Genomic DNA, 18,750 nt, shown 5'->3' on the forward strand with positions numbered 1-18,750 from the left:
AGTCCTGCAGGCGATGCTGAACCCCCCGCTGCCCTCCAGCTGCGTCAGCACTATTATCCCTTGTCTGACTATGTGATGAGGCGAGGAGCGTGCAGGCCGTGCAGGCGGCGCGGCAGCGGCGGGCGGTGGCGCGGCTCGGCGTCGGCGGGCGGCGCCCAGTCCTGCAGGCGATGCTGAACCCCCCGCTGCCCCCCAGCTGCGTCAGCACTATTATCCCTTGTCTGACTATGTGATGAGGCGAGGAGCGTGCAGGCCGTGCAGGCGGCGCGGCAGCGGCGGGCGGTGGCGCGGCTCGGCGTCGGCGGGCGGCGCCCAGTCCTGCAGGCGATGCTGAACCCCCCGCTGCCCTCCAGCTGCGTCAGCACTATTATCCCTTGTCTGACTATGTGATGAGGCGAGGGGCGTGCAGGCCGTGCAGGCGGCGCGGCAGCGGCGGGCGGTGGCGCGGCTCGGCGTCGGCGGGCGGCGCCCAGTCCTGCAGGCGATGCTGAACCCCCCGCTGCCCCCCAGCTGCGTCAGCACTATTATCCCTTGTCTGACTATGTGATGAGGCGAGGAGCGTGCAGGCCGTGCAGGCGGCGCGGCAGCGGCGGGCGGTGGCGCGGCTCGGCGTCGGCGGGCGGCGCCCAGTCCTGCAGGCGATGCTGAACCCCCCGCTGCCCTCCAGCTGCGTCAGCACTATTATCCCTTGTCTGACTATGTGATGAGGCGAGGAGCGTGCAGGCCGTGCAGGCGGCGCGGCAGCGACGGGCGGTGGCGCGGCTCGGCGTCGGCGGGCGGCGCCCAGTCCTGCAGGCGATGCTGAACCCCCCGCTACCCTCCAGCTGCGTCAGCACTATTATCCCTTGTCTGACTATGTGATGAGGCGAGGAGCGTGCAGGCCGTGCAGGCGGCGCGGCAGCGACGGGCGGTGGCGCGGCTCGGCGTCGGCGGGCGGCGCCCAGTCCTGCAGGCGATGCTGAACCCCCCGCTGCCCTCCAGCTGCGTCAGCACTATTATCCCTTGTCTGATTATGTGATGAGGCGAGGAGCGTGCAGGCCGTGCAGGCGGCGCGGCAGCGGCGGGCGGTGGCGCGGCTCGGCGTCGGCGGGCGGCGCCCAGTCCTGCAGGCGCGCACCCGCCGCCAGCCGGTGCGTTAGCCGGTGCGCGATGCTGAACCCCCCGCTGCCCTCCAGCTGCGTCAGCACTATTATCACTTGTCTGGAACAAATGGAGGACGGATTCTTTATCATTGATAACACACGCAAAGTTTGATGCTGACGCAATCAGATTAGAAGTATTCAATATTTGATTAACTATCAGCTCCGACCCTGGACGGCTATGAGAACCAATAAGTCCATCCTAAAGGAGCTGAAAACTGTGAAAATCTGTGAAGCTCTCCAATATGTCAATAACGCGCACTCAGCTTCTTTGGTTATATCATGCGGTCTAAAAAGCACGACGTAGAAAGGCAGATTATCTTGGGCCAAATAGAGGGCAAGCGAGCGCGAGGAAAAGCACCCACGAAATGGTCTAATGTTGTGAAGAGGGTGGTTGGCGGCAACATGTGCGTGACCCATATGGCCTGTGATACGTGACACTGTGGAAACGAAGCATACACGGTCGCGATCGTCAACTTTGAAAGTCATGAGGGACCGAGGAAAAAGAAGATCAGCTCCGAACATTCCAAATTTCCAACAGTTTGCATCGGTTAGGGCTCGTACGGATTTACTTTTTCGGCGCGCCACTGTGGCGTAGTATATAATTAGTACGTAAGCATTGCATATAAAAACATGTATCTTGCCCAATTAGATCAGAATAAATAATAATTTTCATCGGAGCTGTTGTTTGATTGACGCCGTCCGTACATGGCGACCCTGCCTTTTAAGGCAGCGGTATCGTTCCGCGAGTGCAAGGTTTAATTGAGATGTGAGGACTAAATAAACGAATACTATATGAACTATAGTTGAAATCAAAAACAGTGTAAATAAATCGAACAATTACACTCGAGCACGTATGCAGTTTTTAAGGCGTAGATGGTGTAAATTCGTTAATAATGACGCGACGCTAGTGTCGTTAAGATGGGGTCAGGTACACATAAACCACTGGAGGTAATTATCGCCCAGACAGCGTCGGGAGGCAGAGGCAGCAACGAAGCAAATGCCACAGTGAAGGATTTGGCATTCCATGTCAGCAATACAAATATTATCCTGCTGACCATACTTGTCATCATTTGCTTGATTTTTATATACGGACTGTATACAACATAGGTACTTGAGATGCCATAAGATCCGGAGGGAAATTAACGTTCAAGTGGCCTTCAGGCGATCATTTGGACGGGGAAGGAAGACCGGGCCAACGAAAGAAGTGTCATGTTCATAAAAACCGTACAAAGTTTTTTTTTTTACCAGTATTAGGACTACCGTCTAAAACCACCAACGAATGCCAACTCCGCCTTGTAGAGGAGCGCCGCAGGATCACTGTAACTTGTATTCACCCTAGCATGTAATATGAAAGTTTTTATTTTATTTTAATTGTACGTAATTAGTACTGTATATAATTAGTACGTAAGCATTACATATAAAAACATGTATCTTGCCCAATGAGGAGGCACACTGAAAGGTTAGGACAGATATCGCCTCTGTAATCCGTCATTGTTTACGATTTGTGACAAGCGATTTATCAAGAAAAATGTATTCATTTATGACTGTACGGGAAATACAAACCGAGCTTCGAAGTAGAAATGCCACAGTTGGTGGAAAAAAGGCTGATTTGATACAAAGATAATCACTTAATATATTTGAGGTTATCTTGTGTAAATACTATTTGTGACGTCCCACGGACAAAGGTACCTTATGGCGGGTATGGAGTTATGCATACCCCAGTAATCTACAATAAATAACCTATCGATAACACAAAAGATCAACCTCCTAAGTTGTGTAGTTACAGATATGATTTTTTGAAAATAATGTTGTGTAATGAAATGAGCAACTTTACGATAGAGAAGTTTTAAGTTTAGCCGCCTAAAAAACTTTGTTCCTGAAGTAAGTTACATAGTTGACTACAAATAACAAAACCTTATACATCTGAGATTAAAAAAATGCTGCGACTTGTTCTGTAATGCAAATAGAAACCTTTGATATCGACTGATTTATGTGTATACTAACCAATCTCTTGAAAATAAAGTTTTATTTTTTATTTTCACGATTGATTGCAATGAGCTCTCAAGATTTAAATTTATCTATTACAAAACGACACTGAGAGACAGTTTAAGCAAAAAAAATACCGATATCGAGGTGAAAATGTATTTTCTAACTTTTTCATATAAAATCACAAAATTGAATATTTTTACTTTTAATGTGACCCACAATAAATTTTTCTGAGCACATATGAAAGAAATTCTGTTATTCAAATGAAATAAATCCTACAACCCCAACTAAATACTATATTTAACCTCTTATGCCACTTTAAACTTACATAACAATAACAGTATTTGCTCCATACATTTACGAAAAGGTACCTTATGGAAATAAGTTTAATAATACATCACTACAAAACAACAATTACATTGAAGTTTATCTTTTATGAATAGAAAATATTAATTTACACTAAACTGCCACAAATTTAATTAGTTCTTCGTCATAATAATCCTAAAAAAGACCAATAATTTGTATGTAATGAAAAGGTACCTTGTGGTTAAGTTACATGATGAGGCATGATGATGATGGAACAGTTAGGATAAACTAATAATATTTTGGGGTAAAGATGGTATAAATCGTCTATTTCTTATCAATAATATATTTTGGTTGCCATTGAAGATAAGCGGCATTGAGGTTCAATGACCTCAGATATTCCATAAGGTAATGCGTCGGGTATTGGCATTTTTCAGCAAACCAATGGCTGATTTACTGCATGCGACCAAACCAAATGAAGATTATTCTAGTTAAGAAAGACTTGACGAGAGTAACTTTGGTATAATAGCAGGCTACTTGAATTTCTAATGTTGGTCGATGTACGGTTATAATATTTGCTAGGCGCCCCAACCAGAACTGAAATTATCAAATTAGTTTTTTCAGAATGCTAGTACAGTTCCCTACCAAACTTCTTTTCCCGTATTGACTAGTTTTTTTGGGAATTTTCAATCTTTTTTCCATAAGGTACCTTTTCTACTAAACTTTGAGACGACATTACTAGGCTTATAACTAACTTATAACAAAAATAAAAACAGCTACACAAACGTTACGCATTAAGGTTTCAGATCACATAATAAAAAAAAATTGAGCATTTTTTCACCTTTTTACAAAACATTTAATATCTCCGAAACTAGAAACCCTCATAAGGTACCTTTTCCCATGGAACGTCACATTTTACCGTTTATTCAAATTTTCGAAGGCCCACGTGCAGTTTATCCTCTTATACAAGTGTTCGATCGAAAACAAAGCTTTGGTGTGTACCTGGATCACCTGGATGTACAAGAAGGCGTAAAGTCAGTACCTGTGTAGAGGTGGGACGGAGTCGATAGTTTTCAGCTCTCCCCGCGTGGAAACTACGTTGTAGCTCTCCTGGCAGTCGCATTTCACGTGGATCCACTTGTCCGTATATCGATTATCTACCACTACTAAACCTAGTCAATACCTGTGTAGAGGTGGGACGGAGTCGATAGTTTTAAGCTCTCCCCGCGTGGAAACTACGTTGTAGCTCTCCTGGCAGTCGCATTTCACGTGGATCCACTTGTCCGTATATCGATTATCTACCACTACTAAACCTAGTCAATACCTGTGTAGAGGTGGGACGGAGTCGATAGTTTTAAGCTCTCCCCGCGTGGAAACTACGTTGTAGCTCTCCTGGCAGTCGCATTTCACGTGGATCCACTTGTCCGTATATCGATTATCTACCACTACTAAACCTAGTCAATACCTGTGTAGAGGTGGGACGGAGTCGATAGTTTTAAGCTCTCCCCGCGTGGAAACTACGTTGTAGCTCTCCTGGCAGTCGCATTTCACGTGGATCCACTTGTCCGTATATCGATTATCTACCACTACTAAACCTAGTCAATACCTGTGTAGAGGTGGGACGGAGTCGATAGTTTTAAGCTCTCCCCGCGTGGAAACTACGTTGTAGCTCTCCTGGCAGTCGCATTTCACGTGGATCCACTTGTCCGTGTGTCGGTTCTCGACCATGACTACTAATCCTGCCCAACCCTGTAACAAATGAGTAAAATGTTAATAAATACAGTTAAATCTTTTCAAAGGAATGCACACATTGGCAGCTTAGTCGCGTGGCTACAAAACCGAGAATCGTCAGTGCAAACTTTGGGTCGTACCAAAGAAGTTCTCGAAAGTTTTAGACGATATATACTAGTCGTTTTTAAGTGAAGAAAAACTTGTTGAGGGAATGCCTTGCTAAGTTAGGATGTCCCGAAAAGCTAGGAAGCTAGGAGCTAAAGCAACACTAGTAAAATTATGATAACTCTTCTTATGCTCTAGTTTCCTAGGATAGCGGTGCCGTCATAATTATAGCGGCCGTCTCCATACAAATACTACGACATCCATATTTAGCCGTATTATTTAGTATGTAGACGGCCGCTATATGACAGCACCGCTATTCTATGAAAACCGATCTTTATGAAATATTCGGACGTGACGACCAAAAAAATCCATTAATGTAAAAAATGGAGCCATTTTTAATTTATTAGCCTATGGTGCGATCGCGTTTTATATATTTTAAAGTTGCGGAAAAATTCCATGAAATTAGAAATAATTTAAGAATCTTGGAACATTTTAGCGAAAGTTCTAACTCCCATATGAGATGTTTTCGGAGTTTCCCTTTATTTCAATTTCGCAGTTTCCTTTGGCATTGGCACGACAGTAATCCTCCGGCCCTAAAAATTAATTTAAATCAAATTCTGTATCCTTAGCCACAATTGAAAAGCGTGATGACCTTGGTGAGGTAGTATGCCGTCATGCCCTGCCGGCCCTCGTGGCGCTGGCCCCTCGCCAGCGTGAGGCCGATGATGGCGTCGGCCAGGATGTGCGCGTGCAGCGGCGGCCGCTCCACGCCCAGCGGCTTGCTGGAATGCGCGGCCAGCACGTGCCGCGGCCAGCCCGCCAGCGACTCCGGCGAGAACCCCGTGTGCCAGTGGTTGAAGGCCAGGCAGACTACTAGGTAGAAGCCTTTCTCTAGCATTTTGTGGCAGCCGACGAAGCCGCGGACCTGGACAAAGAATGAAAACATTACAGTTGTGTTAAGGTTTTCGTACACAACGGGTAAAAAACCGGCCAAGTGCGAACAGACTCGTCCACCCTGGGTGGACTACTCCGACTCGCACTTGTCCTGATTTTTTACAATTGACCAACACTTATACCCCCGTAGAAAGAAAAGAAAGACCGGCGCTGACCGGACAGAAGTAACAGACCTCTGTTACTTCATGACCTACTTTTAATTGATCTTACTTGCCTTTTAATTCCACGACAAAAAACGATCAGCTTTATGGACAAACGAACATCATTTTCAGAATTTTACCGACAAGAATCAGAGTCAAGAAATAAATAAAATAAATACATAAATATAATAATTCGTACCTGTCTTTTGCTATGTGCGACCAGTTTTCCGACTTGAGCGTTCGGTCCCGATTTCGTCCGGAACACGACCACGCACAAGTCCAATTGGGAACGCTGACTTTTGGCTGAATTTCTGAAAAAACACAATTACTTTAACCTTTGGCTAAATGAGACTTCGTAGTAGTTTCACAAAGATATTGAGATAACTGTCGGACTCTCCAATTCAGAAAATAAATGTCCTTAATTAGAAATTTTATGACTGATGATGATGAGGCTTACATGCGCGTAGGTACGCTTAATGCGGACGGCAGGGGATCGAATATTGTAGTAAATTCCACAGTTCTATAGCATAGGCCGGTCCCTTCTTCAACCGTATGCAAACTTACTCGATGAGATCTCCCGTGACCTGCCATATCTTTATTATCATGACCATTCCTGGTATCATGGCTATTGAGTTAGTCTTGCTGCTCACAGAAAGTTGTGGCGATCTTTTGGTCCTATGTGTGTATCATACACTCTGGAGTATCCTCCTAAGGCCCGGCAAAAAAAAGAAAAAATTTGCCACTGAAATTTTAACCTATAGTGCTGGGAATAGAGTTGATTTTTACTTGTTTGAAAACTTTACGAATCAAAAGAAATGCAACTCTGTTCCAATTGAATATGGTTTAAATTTAATCGAACTGAAGAAGTACCTTGAGGTACAGTAGCGACCAAAAGTATTTTGACAATGATAATAACTTTGGTATTGTATGAAACATATTAGTTTTTTCAAATGAATTTTTGATAATTTAATCAATGGCTTAAAAGCTTCTTGAAACACGTAAAAAGCTTAGTTTCATCGAATGAAAATATAAACTTGGCAACAAAAAATGACAATTTACGGGTTCAAAAGTATTTTTACACGGTTCTTTTTTACAATTTTTTTGAGAACAGAGCCGCAGAATTTAAATATTTTGGAAGTAATTACATCTGAATACTTCTCTTAATATGCGAAACATAAAGCATATTCGAACGATTTCAAGCAAGCTGGCGCGGCTGCACTTTAGAAAGATAAGTAGCAAGCTGAGGTTTCGCGGTCTTTTGGTGTATCACTGCATCTGATTTCTGTCTGGAATAAGCAGTTCAAGGCTCGAAACTGCATCACAAATAAGCATAGAAGCGGTTGTCCTCGAAAAACGACTTCTACAACTGATCGTGTAATGAAAAAGATTTCAGTAGAACACCCATGGAAGCGTACAGTAACAATTAAAAATTAACAAAAAAATAACTATAATGTAAAGGTTGTTGTTTTTACTATTAAACTACTCTTAATAGAGCATGAATTACATGGTCGACGCCCACTAAAAAAAATTACATATTTCAGCAAAGAATAAGGTATCCCAATTAGCATTCGCGATTCGTGACAAGTTGTGGACAAGTTCCGATTGCTCAAAAACTTTATGGAGTGACGAAAGCAAGTTTAATTTAATGTCGTCGGATGGTATCAAGTATGTGCGTCGTCCAAATAACAAAAGACACGTTGTGCGATACCAGGTACCCACCCAGTCTAGCCTGGTGGCATTGGTGGCCCTAACGTAATGGCTTGGCGATATTTTTCTCGCCATGGAGTCGGGCCTCCCGTACGAATTGATGGGATAATGGATCGATATGTATATGAAAATTTACTCTACACACAAATGATACCATATACAAAAGAAAATATGCCACTTCGCTGGGTTTTTCAGCATGATAACGACCTCAAACACAAATCCGATCATGTAAAGGCTTCTTTAATGCAAAAAAATCTAGGTTTTTGAGTGGCCTAGTCAAGGTACTGATCTTAATGCTATAGAGCTTTTATAGAAAGCGTTGGATCGTCCAGTGTGAGGTGCAGAAATAATTCAAACAATGGGGTTTTTTCCAAGGTCTTCAGTCAGAATGGGCGAATATACTATATGATCATATACAGAAGTTAGGGGACTCTATGCCGTCTCGATTTACTGCTGTGAGGAAAGCCAGAGGATATGCCATTAAATATTAATGAAATGTTTTTTTTAACCGTCTTGCCAGTTCAGCAAAAGCATTTCATTAAAGTGTCAAAATACTTTTGATCTACCTGTAGCGCAAATTATCAGTTTTAATTCTAAGTCTGTTGTTTAGTTTTAGTAATCTAAGTGGAAACGTAACAAATGAAGGGTGAATAAAATATAATCGTAACGTAATGATTAAATATATACCCTATTCATAAACAAATTGAAAGAAGTTCGTTTGTCAAAATACTTTTGATCGCTACTGTAGAACCTTGGGCCTTAGAAGGATATAACGATGAAAGGGGATCTGGCACCAACCTCTGTCTCTCCTGAAACAGTGTGAAGTCCACCTCGGTGGGCTGCGTGGCGGTGAGCAGCAGACACGTGAGGTGTCTCGTCGAAGACATAGGTGGCAGCACGCTTGCTAACCGGACTTCGTGTCAGTCGACACGGACTTTCTAGATGATCTTAGCCTAGAGAACAAGGCAGTTGTGTTACTGTACCTCTGTCCCTCCTGAAACAGTGTGAAGTCCACCTCGGTGGGCTGGGTGGCGGTGAGAAGTAGGCAAGTGAGGTGTCGCGTCGAAGACATAGGTGGCAGCACGCCTGCTAACCGGACCTCGTGCCAGCCGACGCGGACTTTGCAGATGATCCCAGCCTACAGAACAAGGCAGTTGTGTTTCTGTACCTCTGTCCCTCCTGAAACAGTGTGAAGTCCACCTCGGTGGGTTGGGTGGCGGTGAGAAGTAAGCACGTGAGGTGTCGCGTCGAAGACATAGGTGGCAGCACGCCTGCTAACCGGACCTCGTGCCAGCCGACGCGGACTTTGCAGATATCGATGCAGTCGAAATATCTGAAAACAATGCACTGATTAATTCGCGAAGGTTGATAAGAATATTAATCCAAGCCTAATTCTGGCCCAATGGTCGCCCAGACTTTACTTCTCATAGTTACAGGACATCCTCGTTACAACTGATTCAGAATTTAGCTTGGTAATGATGCAGGTTTTTAGGAGTTTTAGGCAACCGTGTCCTGTTGGGTCCCCTTAAACTTTATACGTTAATTTGGGTTTCCTAGACCTTACCATACTTACTTGAGGATATTTTCAAAGCTGATTCAGCTACAGTACAGCTTGGTCATGAATGATCATGATGCGGGTCACTGGGAGCGCTCGTTCGCACCGCTATTCTCCTTTCAGGGGTCCACTGTGGGCAGTACCCGGCCCAGGCACCGGGCCACGGGGCCACGGGCCTCAGGGGTTCCACAGCCGAAGCAGACAGACTACTTTTCTTACAGGGATCCACCGTGGGTAGTTACCAAATTACAATGGTCCCCCAGACGTCTCTCAGATCTTAGCTCCAGTACTCACTTGAGGACATCCTCGAAGCTGATCCAGAAGACGGCCTGGTCGTGGTGCGGGTCGCTGGGCGCGCTCTGGCGCACGGCGCGGCGCAGCTCGGGCGTCCAGCGCGCGCAGCTGTACTCACTTGAGGACATCCTCGAAGCTGATCCAGAAGACGGCCTGGTCGTGGTGCGGGTCGCTGGGCGCGCTCTGGCGCACGGCGCGGCGCAGCTCGGGCGTCCAGCGCGCGCAGCTGTACTCACTTGAGGACATCCTCGAAGCTGATCCAGAAGACGGCCTGGTCGTGGTGCGGGTCGCTGGGCGCGCTCTGGCGCACGGCGCGGCGCAGCTCGGGCGTCCAGCGCGCGCAGCTGTACTCACTTGAGGACATCCTCGAAGCTGATCCAGAAGACGGCCTGGTCGTGGTGCGGGTCGCTGGGCGCGCTCTGGCGCACGGCGCGGCGCAGCTCGGGCGTCCAGCGCGCGCAGCTGTACTCACTTGAGGACATCCTCGAAGCTGATCCAGAAGACGGCCTGGTCGTGGTGCGGGTCGCTGGGCGCGCTCTGGCGCACGGCGCGGCGCAGCTCGGGCGTCCAGCGCGCGCAGCTGTACTCACTTGAGGACATCCTCGAAGCTGATCCAGAAGACGGCCTGGTCGTGGTGCGGGTCGCTGGGCGCGCTCTGGCGCACGGCGCGGCGCAGCTCGGGCGTCCAGCGCGCGCAGCTGTACTCACTTGAGGACATCCTCGAAGCTGATCCAGAAGACGGCCTGGTCGTGGTGCGGGTCGCTGGGCGCGCTCTGGCGCACGGCGCGGCGCAGCTCGGGCGTCCAGCGCGCGCAGCTGTACTCACTTGAGGACATCCTCGAAGCTGATCCAGAAGACGGCCTGGTCGTGGTGCGGGTCGCTGGGCGCGCTCTGGCGCACGGCGCGGCGCAGCTCGGGCGTCCAGCGCGCGCAGCTGTACTCACTTGAGGACATCCTCGAAGCTGATCCAGAAGACGGCCTGGTCGTGGTGCGGGTCGCTGGGCGCGCTCTGGCGCACGGCGCGGCGCAGCTCGGGCGTCCAGCGCGCGCAGCTGTACTCACTTGAGGACATCCTCGAAGCTGATCCAGAAGACGGCCTGGTCGTGGTGCGGGTCGCTGGGCGCGCTCTGGCGCACGGCGCGGCGCAGCTCGGGCGTCCAGCGCGCGCAGCTGTACTCACTTGAGGACATCCTCGAAGCTGATCCAGAAGACGGCCTGGTCGTGGTGCGGGTCGCTGGGCGCGCTCTGGCGCACGGCGCGGCGCAGCTCGGGCGTCCAGCGCGCGCAGCTGTACTCACTTGAGGACATCCTCGAAGCTGATCCAGAAGACGGCCTGGTCGTGGTGCGGGTCGCTGGGCGCGCTCTGGCGCACGGCGCGGCGCAGCTCGGGCGTCCAGCGCGCGCAGCTGTACTCACTTGAGGACATCCTCGAAGCTGATCCAGAAGACGGCCTGGTCGTGGTGCGGGTCGCTGGGCGCGCTCTGGCGCACGGCGCGGCGCAGCTCGGGCGTCCAGCGCGCGCAGCTGTACTCACTTGAGGACATCCTCGAAGCTGATCCAGAAGACGGCCTGGTCGTGGTGCGGGTCGCTGGGCGCGCTCTGGCGCACGGCGCGGCGCAGCTCGGGCGTCCAGCGCGCGCAGCTGTACTCACTTGAGGACATCCTCGAAGCTGATCCAGAAGACGGCCTGGTCGTGGTGCGGGTCGCTGGGCGCGCTCTGGCGCACGGCGCGGCGCAGCTCGGGCGTCCAGCGCGCGCAGCTGTACTCACTTGAGGACATCCTCGAAGCTGATCCAGAAGACGGCCTGGTCGTGGTGCGGGTCGCTGGGCGCGCTCTGGCGCACGGCGCGGCGCAGCTCGGGCGTCCAGCGCGCGCAGCTGTACTCACTTGAGGACATCCTCGAAGCTGATCCAGAAGACGGCCTGGTCGTGGTGCGGGTCGCTGGGCGCGCTCTGGCGCACGGCGCGGCGCAGCTCGGGCGTCCAGCGCGCGCAGCTGTACTCACTTGAGGACATCCTCGAAGCTGATCCAGAAGACGGCCTGGTCGTGGTGCGGGTCGCTGGGCGCGCTCTGGCGCACGGCGCGGCGCAGCTCGGGCGTCCAGCGCGCGCAGCTGTACTCACTTGAGGACATCCTCGAAGCTGATCCAGAAGACGGCCTGGTCGTGGTGCGGGTCGCTGGGCGCGCTCTGGCGCACGGCGCGGCGCAGCTCGGGCGTCCAGCGCGCGCAGCTGTACTCACTTGAGGACATCCTCGAAGCTGATCCAGAAGACGGCCTGGTCGTGGTGCGGGTCGCTGGGCGCGCTCTGGCGCACGGCGCGGCGCAGCTCGGGCGTCCAGCGCGCGCAGCTGTACTCACTTGAGGACATCCTCGAAGCTGATCCAGAAGACGGCCTGGTCGTGGTGCGGGTCGCTGGGCGCGCTCTGGCGCACGGCGCGGCGCAGCTCGGGCGTCCAGCGCGCGCAGCTGTACTCACTTGAGGACATCCTCGAAGCTGATCCAGAAGACGGCCTGGTCGTGGTGCGGGTCGCTGGGCGCGCTCTGGCGCACGGCGCGGCGCAGCTCGGGCGTCCAGCGCGCGCAGCTGTACTCACTTGAGGACATCCTCGAAGCTGATCCAGAAGACGGCCTGGTCGTGGTGCGGGTCGCTGGGCGCGCTCTGGCGCACGGCGCGGCGCAGCTCGGGCGTCCAGCGCGCGCAGCTGTACTCACTTGAGGACATCCTCGAAGCTGATCCAGAAGACGGCCTGGTCGTGGTGCGGGTCGCTGGGCGCGCTCTGGCGCACGGCGCGGCGCAGCTCGGGCGTCCAGCGCGCGCAGCTGTACTCACTTGAGGACATCCTCGAAGCTGATCCAGAAGACGGCCTGGTCGTGGTGCGGGTCGCTGGGCGCGCTCTGGCGCACGGCGCGGCGCAGCTCGGGCGTCCAGCGCGCGCAGCTGTACTCACTTGAGGACATCCTCGAAGCTGATCCAGAAGACGGCCTGGTCGTGGTGCGGGTCGCTGGGCGCGCTCTGGCGCACGGCGCGGCGCAGCTCGGGCGTCCAGCGCGCGCAGCTGTACTCACTTGAGGACATCCTCGAAGCTGATCCAGAAGACGGCCTGGTCGTGGTGCGGGTCGCTGGGCGCGCTCTGGCGCACGGCGCGGCGCAGCTCGGGCGTCCAGCGCGCGCAGCTGTACTCACTTGAGGACATCCTCGAAGCTGATCCAGAAGACGGCCTGGTCGTGGTGCGGGTCGCTGGGCGCGCTCTGGCGCACGGCGCGGCGCAGCTCGGGCGTCCAGCGCGCGCAGCTGTACTCACTTGAGGACATCCTCGAAGCTGATCCAGAAGACGGCCTGGTCGTGGTGCGGGTCGCTGGGCGCGCTCTGGCGCACGGCGCGGCGCAGCTCGGGCGTCCAGCGCGCGCAGCTGTACTCACTTGAGGACATCCTCGAAGCTGATCCAGAAGACGGCCTGGTCGTGGTGCGGGTCGCTGGGCGCGCTCTGGCGCACGGCGCGGCGCAGCTCGGGCGTCCAGCGCGCGCAGCTGTACTCACTTGAGGACATCCTCGAAGCTGATCCAGAAGACGGCCTGGTCGTGGTGCGGGTCGCTGGGCGCGCTCTGGCGCACGGCGCGGCGCAGCTCGGGCGTCCAGCGCGCGCAGCTGTACTCACTTGAGGACATCCTCGAAGCTGATCCAGAAGACGGCCTGGTCGTGGTGCGGGTCGCTGGGCGCGCTCTGGCGCACGGCGCGGCGCAGCTCGGGCGTCCAGCGCGCGCAGCTGTACTCACTTGAGGACATCCTCGAAGCTGATCCAGAAGACGGCCTGGTCGTGGTGCGGGTCGCTGGGCGCGCTCTGGCGCACGGCGCGGCGCAGCTCGGGCGTCCAGCGCGCGCAGCTGTACTCACTTGAGGACATCCTCGAAGCTGATCCAGAAGACGGCCTGGTCGTGGTGCGGGTCGCTGGGCGCGCTCTGGCGCACGGCGCGGCGCAGCTCGGGCGTCCAGCGCGCGCAGCTGTACTCACTTGAGGACATCCTCGAAGCTGATCCAGAAGACGGCCTGGTCGTGGTGCGGGTCGCTGGGCGCGCTCTGGCGCACGGCGCGGCGCAGCTCGGGCGTCCAGCGCGCGCAGCTGTACTCACTTGAGGACATCCTCGAAGCTGATCCAGAAGACGGCCTGGTCGTGGTGCGGGTCGCTGGGCGCGCTCTGGCGCACGGCGCGGCGCAGCTCGGGCGTCCAGCGCGCGCAGCTGTACTCACTTGAGGACATCCTCGAAGCTGATCCAGAAGACGGCCTGGTCGTGGTGCGGGTCGCTGGGCGCGCTCTGGCGCACGGCGCGGCGCAGCTCGGGCGTCCAGCGCGCGCAGCTGTACTCACTTGAGGACATCCTCGAAGCTGATCCAGAAGACGGCCTGGTCGTGGTGCGGGTCGCTGGGCGCGCTCTGGCGCACGGCGCGGCGCAGCTCGGGCGTCCAGCGCGCGCAGCTGTACTCACTTGAGGACATCCTCGAAGCTGATCCAGAAGACGGCCTGGTCGTGGTGCGGGTCGCTGGGCGCGCTCTGGCGCACGGCGCGGCGCAGCTCGGGCGTCCAGCGCGCGCAGCTGTACTCACTTGAGGACATCCTCGAAGCTGATCCAGAAGACGGCCTGGTCGTGGTGCGGGTCGCTGGGCGCGCTCTGGCGCACGGCGCGGCGCAGCTCGGGCGTCCAGCGCGCGCAGCTGTACTCACTTGAGGACATCCTCGAAGCTGATCCAGAAGACGGCCTGGTCGTGGTGCGGGTCGCTGGGCGCGCTCTGGCGCACGGCGCGGCGCAGCTCGGGCGTCCAGCGCGCGCAGCTGTACTCACTTGAGGACATCCTCGAAGCTGATCCAGAAGACGGCCTGGTCGTGGTGCGGGTCGCTGGGCGCGCTCTGGCGCACGGCGCGGCGCAGCTCGGGCGTCCAGCGCGCGCAGCTGTACTCACTTGAGGACATCCTCGAAGCTGATCCAGAAGACGGCCTGGTCGTGGTGCGGGTCGCTGGGCGCGCTCTGGCGCACGGCGCGGCGCAGCTCGGGCGTCCAGCGCGCGCAGCTGTACTCACTTGAGGACATCCTCGAAGCTGATCCAGAAGACGGCCTGGTCGTGGTGCGGGTCGCTGGGCGCGCTCTGGCGCACGGCGCGGCGCAGCTCGGGCGTCCAGCGCGCGCAGCTGTACTCACTTGAGGACATCCTCGAAGCTGATCCAGAAGACGGCCTGGTCGTGGTGCGGGTCGCTGGGCGCGCTCTGGCGCACGGCGCGGCGCAGCTCGGGCGTCCAGCGCGCGCAGCTGTACTCACTTGAGGACATCCTCGAAGCTGATCCAGAAGACGGCCTGGTCGTGGTGCGGGTCGCTGGGCGCGCTCTGGCGCACGGCGCGGCGCAGCTCGGGCGTCCAGCGCGCGCAGCTGTACTCACTTGAGGACATCCTCGAAGCTGATCCAGAAGACGGCCTGGTCGTGGTGCGGGTCGCTGGGCGCGCTCTGGCGCACGGCGCGGCGCAGCTCGGGCGTCCAGCGCGCGCAGCTGTACTCACTTGAGGACATCCTCGAAGCTGATCCAGAAGACGGCCTGGTCGTGGTGCGGGTCGCTGGGCGCGCTCTGGCGCACGGCGCGGCGCAGCTCGGGCGTCCAGCGCGCGCAGCTGTACTCACTTGAGGACATCCTCGAAGCTGATCCAGAAGACGGCCTGGTCGTGGTGCGGGTCGCTGGGCGCGCTCTGGCGCACGGCGCGGCGCAGCTCGGGCGTCCAGCGCGCGCAGCTGTACTCACTTGAGGACATCCTCGAAGCTGATCCAGAAGACGGCCTGGTCGTGGTGCGGGTCGCTGGGCGCGCTCTGGCGCACGGCGCGGCGCAGCTCGGGCGTCCAGCGCGCGCAGCTGTACTCACTTGAGGACATCCTCGAAGCTGATCCAGAAGACGGCCTGGTCGTGGTGCGGGTCGCTGGGCGCGCTCTGGCGCACGGCGCGGCGCAGCTCGGGCGTCCAGCGCGCGCAGCTGTACTCACTTGAGGACATCCTCGAAGCTGATCCAGAAGACGGCCTGGTCGTGGTGCGGGTCGCTGGGCGCGCTCTGGCGCACGGCGCGGCGCAGCTCGGGCGTCCAGCGCGCGCAGCTGTACTCACTTGAGGACATCCTCGAAGCTGATCCAGAAGACGGCCTGGTCGTGGTGCGGGTCGCTGGGCGCGCTCTGGCGCACGGCGCGGCGCAGCTCGGGCGTCCAGCGCGCGCAGCTGTACTCACTTGAGGACATCCTCGAAGCTGATCCAGAAGACGGCCTGGTCGTGGTGCGGGTCGCTGGGCGCGCTCTGGCGCACGGCGCGGCGCAGCTCGGGCGTCCAGCGCGCGCAGCTGTACTCACTTGAGGACATCCTCGAAGCTGATCCAGAAGACGGCCTGGTCGTGGTGCGGGTCGCTGGGCGCGCTCTGGCGCACGGCGCGGCGCAGCTCGGGCGTCCAGCGCGCGCAGCTGTACTCACTTGAGGACATCCTCGAAGCTGATCCAGAAGACGGCCTGGTCGTGGTGCGGGTCGCTGGGCGCGCTCTGGCGCACGGCGCGGCGCAGCTCGGGCGTCCAGCGCGCGCAGCTGTACTCACTTGAGGACATCCTCGAAGCTGATCCAGAAGACGGCCTGGTCGTGGTGCGGGTCGCTGGGCGCGCTCTGGCGCACGGCGCGGCGCAGCTCGGGCGTCCAGCGCGCGCAGCTGTACTCACTTGAGGACATCCTCGAAGCTGATCCAGAAGACGGCCTGGTCGTGGTGCGGGTCGCTGGGCGCGCTCTGGCGCACGGCGCGGCGCAGCTCGGGCGTCCAGCGCGCGCAGCTGTACTCACTTGAGGACATCCTCGAAGCTGATCCAGAAGACGGCCTGGTCGTGGTGCGGGTCGCTGGGCGCGCTCTGGCGCACGGCGCGGCGCAGCTCGGGCGTCCAGCGCGCGCAGCTGTACTCACTTGAGGACATCCTCGAAGCTGATCCAGAAGACGGCCTGGTCGTGGTGCGGGTCGCTGGGCGCGCTCTGGCGCACGGCGCGGCGCAGCTCGGGCGTCCAGCGCGCGCAGCTGTACTCACTTGAGGACATCCTCGAAGCTGATCCAGAAGACGGCCTGGTCGTGGTGCGGGTCGCTGGGCGCGCTCTGGCGCACGGCGCGGCGCAGCTCGGGCGTCCAGCGCGCGCAGCTGTACTCACTTGAGGACATCCTCGAAGCTGATCCAGAAGACGGCCTGGTCGTGGTGCGGGTCGCTGGGCGCGCTCTGGCGCACGGCGCGGCGCAGCTCGGGCGTCCAGCGCGCGCAGCTGTACTCACTTGAGGACATCCTCGAAGCTGATCCAGAAGACGGCCTGGTCGTGGTGCGGGTCGCTGGGCGCGCTCTGGCGCACGGCGCGGCGCAGCTCGGGCGTCCAGCGCGCGCAGCTGTACTCACTTGAGGACATCCTCGAAGCTGATCCAGAAGACGGCCTGGTCGTGGTGCGGGTCGCTGGGCGCGCTCTGGCGCACGGCGCGGCGCAGCTCGGGCGTCCAGCGCGCGCAGCTGTACTCACTTGAGGACATCCTCGAAGCTGATCCAGAAGACGGCCTGGTCGTGGTGCGGGTCGCTGGGCGCGCTCTGGCGCACGGCGCGGCGCAGCTCGGGCGTCCAGCGCGCGCAGCTGTACTCACTTGAGGACATCCTCGAAGCTGATCCAGAAGACGGCCTGGTCGTGGTGCGGGTCGCTGGGCGCGCTCTGGCGCACGGCGCGGCGCAGCTCGGGCGTCCAGCGCGCGCAGCTGTACTCACTTGAGGACATCCTCGAAGCTGATCCAGAAGACGGCCTGGTCGTGGTGCGGGTCGCTGGGCGCGCTCTGGCGCACGGCGCGGCGCAGCTCGGGCGTCCAGCGCGCGCAGCCGCCGGCCCAGGCGCCGCGCCACGTGTAGTGCCCCCACGGGTTGCGCAGGCGCAGCAGCCGCACCGGGCCCGCCACCTCCACCACGTCCAGCACGCTGTACGCGTGCCGCGGCCGGAGCCCGAGCCGTTGGTATTCTTCCTCGTCCACCTGAAGTAAAGCAAAGTTAGCGCTCTGTAACATAGACTAGGAATCCTCTAGACGGAGTTTAGAGCAATTATTTCATGCAACCGATGCTGCCAAAAATGCGGGGGTGCGCGGGACGAAGTGAGCGAAGTCCCGTGCCGTGATTGGTCCCTTCAAACGACGAACGAGTTCACGGACGTCACACAAAGACACTTTCGACTCGAACATGGAGTAAAATTACCGTATGCGTGGCAGCGGGGTTAGCGCGACTATACTCAGTCTAGAGAATGTTTTGTCTGTGGTACATAATTATGACGCCGCCGTATTGAAATTGTCAAAGATGAATTTACTAGTGACTTTTGTTTACATAGTTAGCAAGTTCCATTAAGCCGTACCTTTATCACTTTGTCTTATAATATCGTTCACCCAGCGTTACGGGCCCTTATCAGAAAAGATTATATACAAGGGTCACCTTCATGTTGCCGCCGCCGCAGCTGGCGCCCATGAGGAAGCTGGCCTGCCGCGAGGACAGCAGCTGCGCCCACACCAGGTCCCGGTCCAGCTGCTCGAGCGGAGCTCCGCCGCCGGCGCCGCCCGCTCCGCCCGCTTGTAGGGAGACAGACTCGCATGGAGCCCCAGTTAGTGTGCATAGACCTGGATATAATGTTAGCGTTTTAGGAAAAAGCTTTAGTTTTAGCAAAGATACATGTAACTCCGTATAAGATAAATAAAGTCTAAGGAAAAAAACGTGCCTCAGAAATCAAGAAAAAGTCATCGTCGAATAGATGGCGCTACACCTTTGGCCTATACTC

At 55.8% G+C, this 18,750-nt stretch overlaps 1 protein-coding gene across 1 annotated transcript in view; it reads right to left on the bottom strand.

The window, feature by feature from the left end:
• Positions 1–958: 958 nt before the first annotated feature.
• Positions 959–18,750, bottom strand: part of LOC134670679 (calpain-D) — a 32,098-nt gene continuing 14,306 nt past the window's right edge. The window contains 8 exon segments of the mRNA XM_063528495.1: positions 959–1,200; positions 5,038–5,180; positions 5,920–6,192; positions 6,561–6,672; positions 9,237–9,401; positions 17,706–17,768; positions 17,808–17,962; positions 18,411–18,592. Coding sequence (XP_063384565.1) covers positions 1,011–1,200; positions 5,038–5,180; positions 5,920–6,192; positions 6,561–6,672; positions 9,237–9,401; positions 17,706–17,768; positions 17,808–17,962; positions 18,411–18,592 — 1,283 coding nt within the window. The 3' untranslated portion in view covers positions 959–1,010.

The sequence above is a fragment of the Cydia fagiglandana genome, chromosome 14, assembly GCF_963556715.1.
Source record: "Cydia fagiglandana chromosome 14, ilCydFagi1.1, whole genome shotgun sequence".
Classification (NCBI taxonomy): domain Eukaryota; kingdom Metazoa; phylum Arthropoda; class Insecta; order Lepidoptera; family Tortricidae; genus Cydia; species Cydia fagiglandana.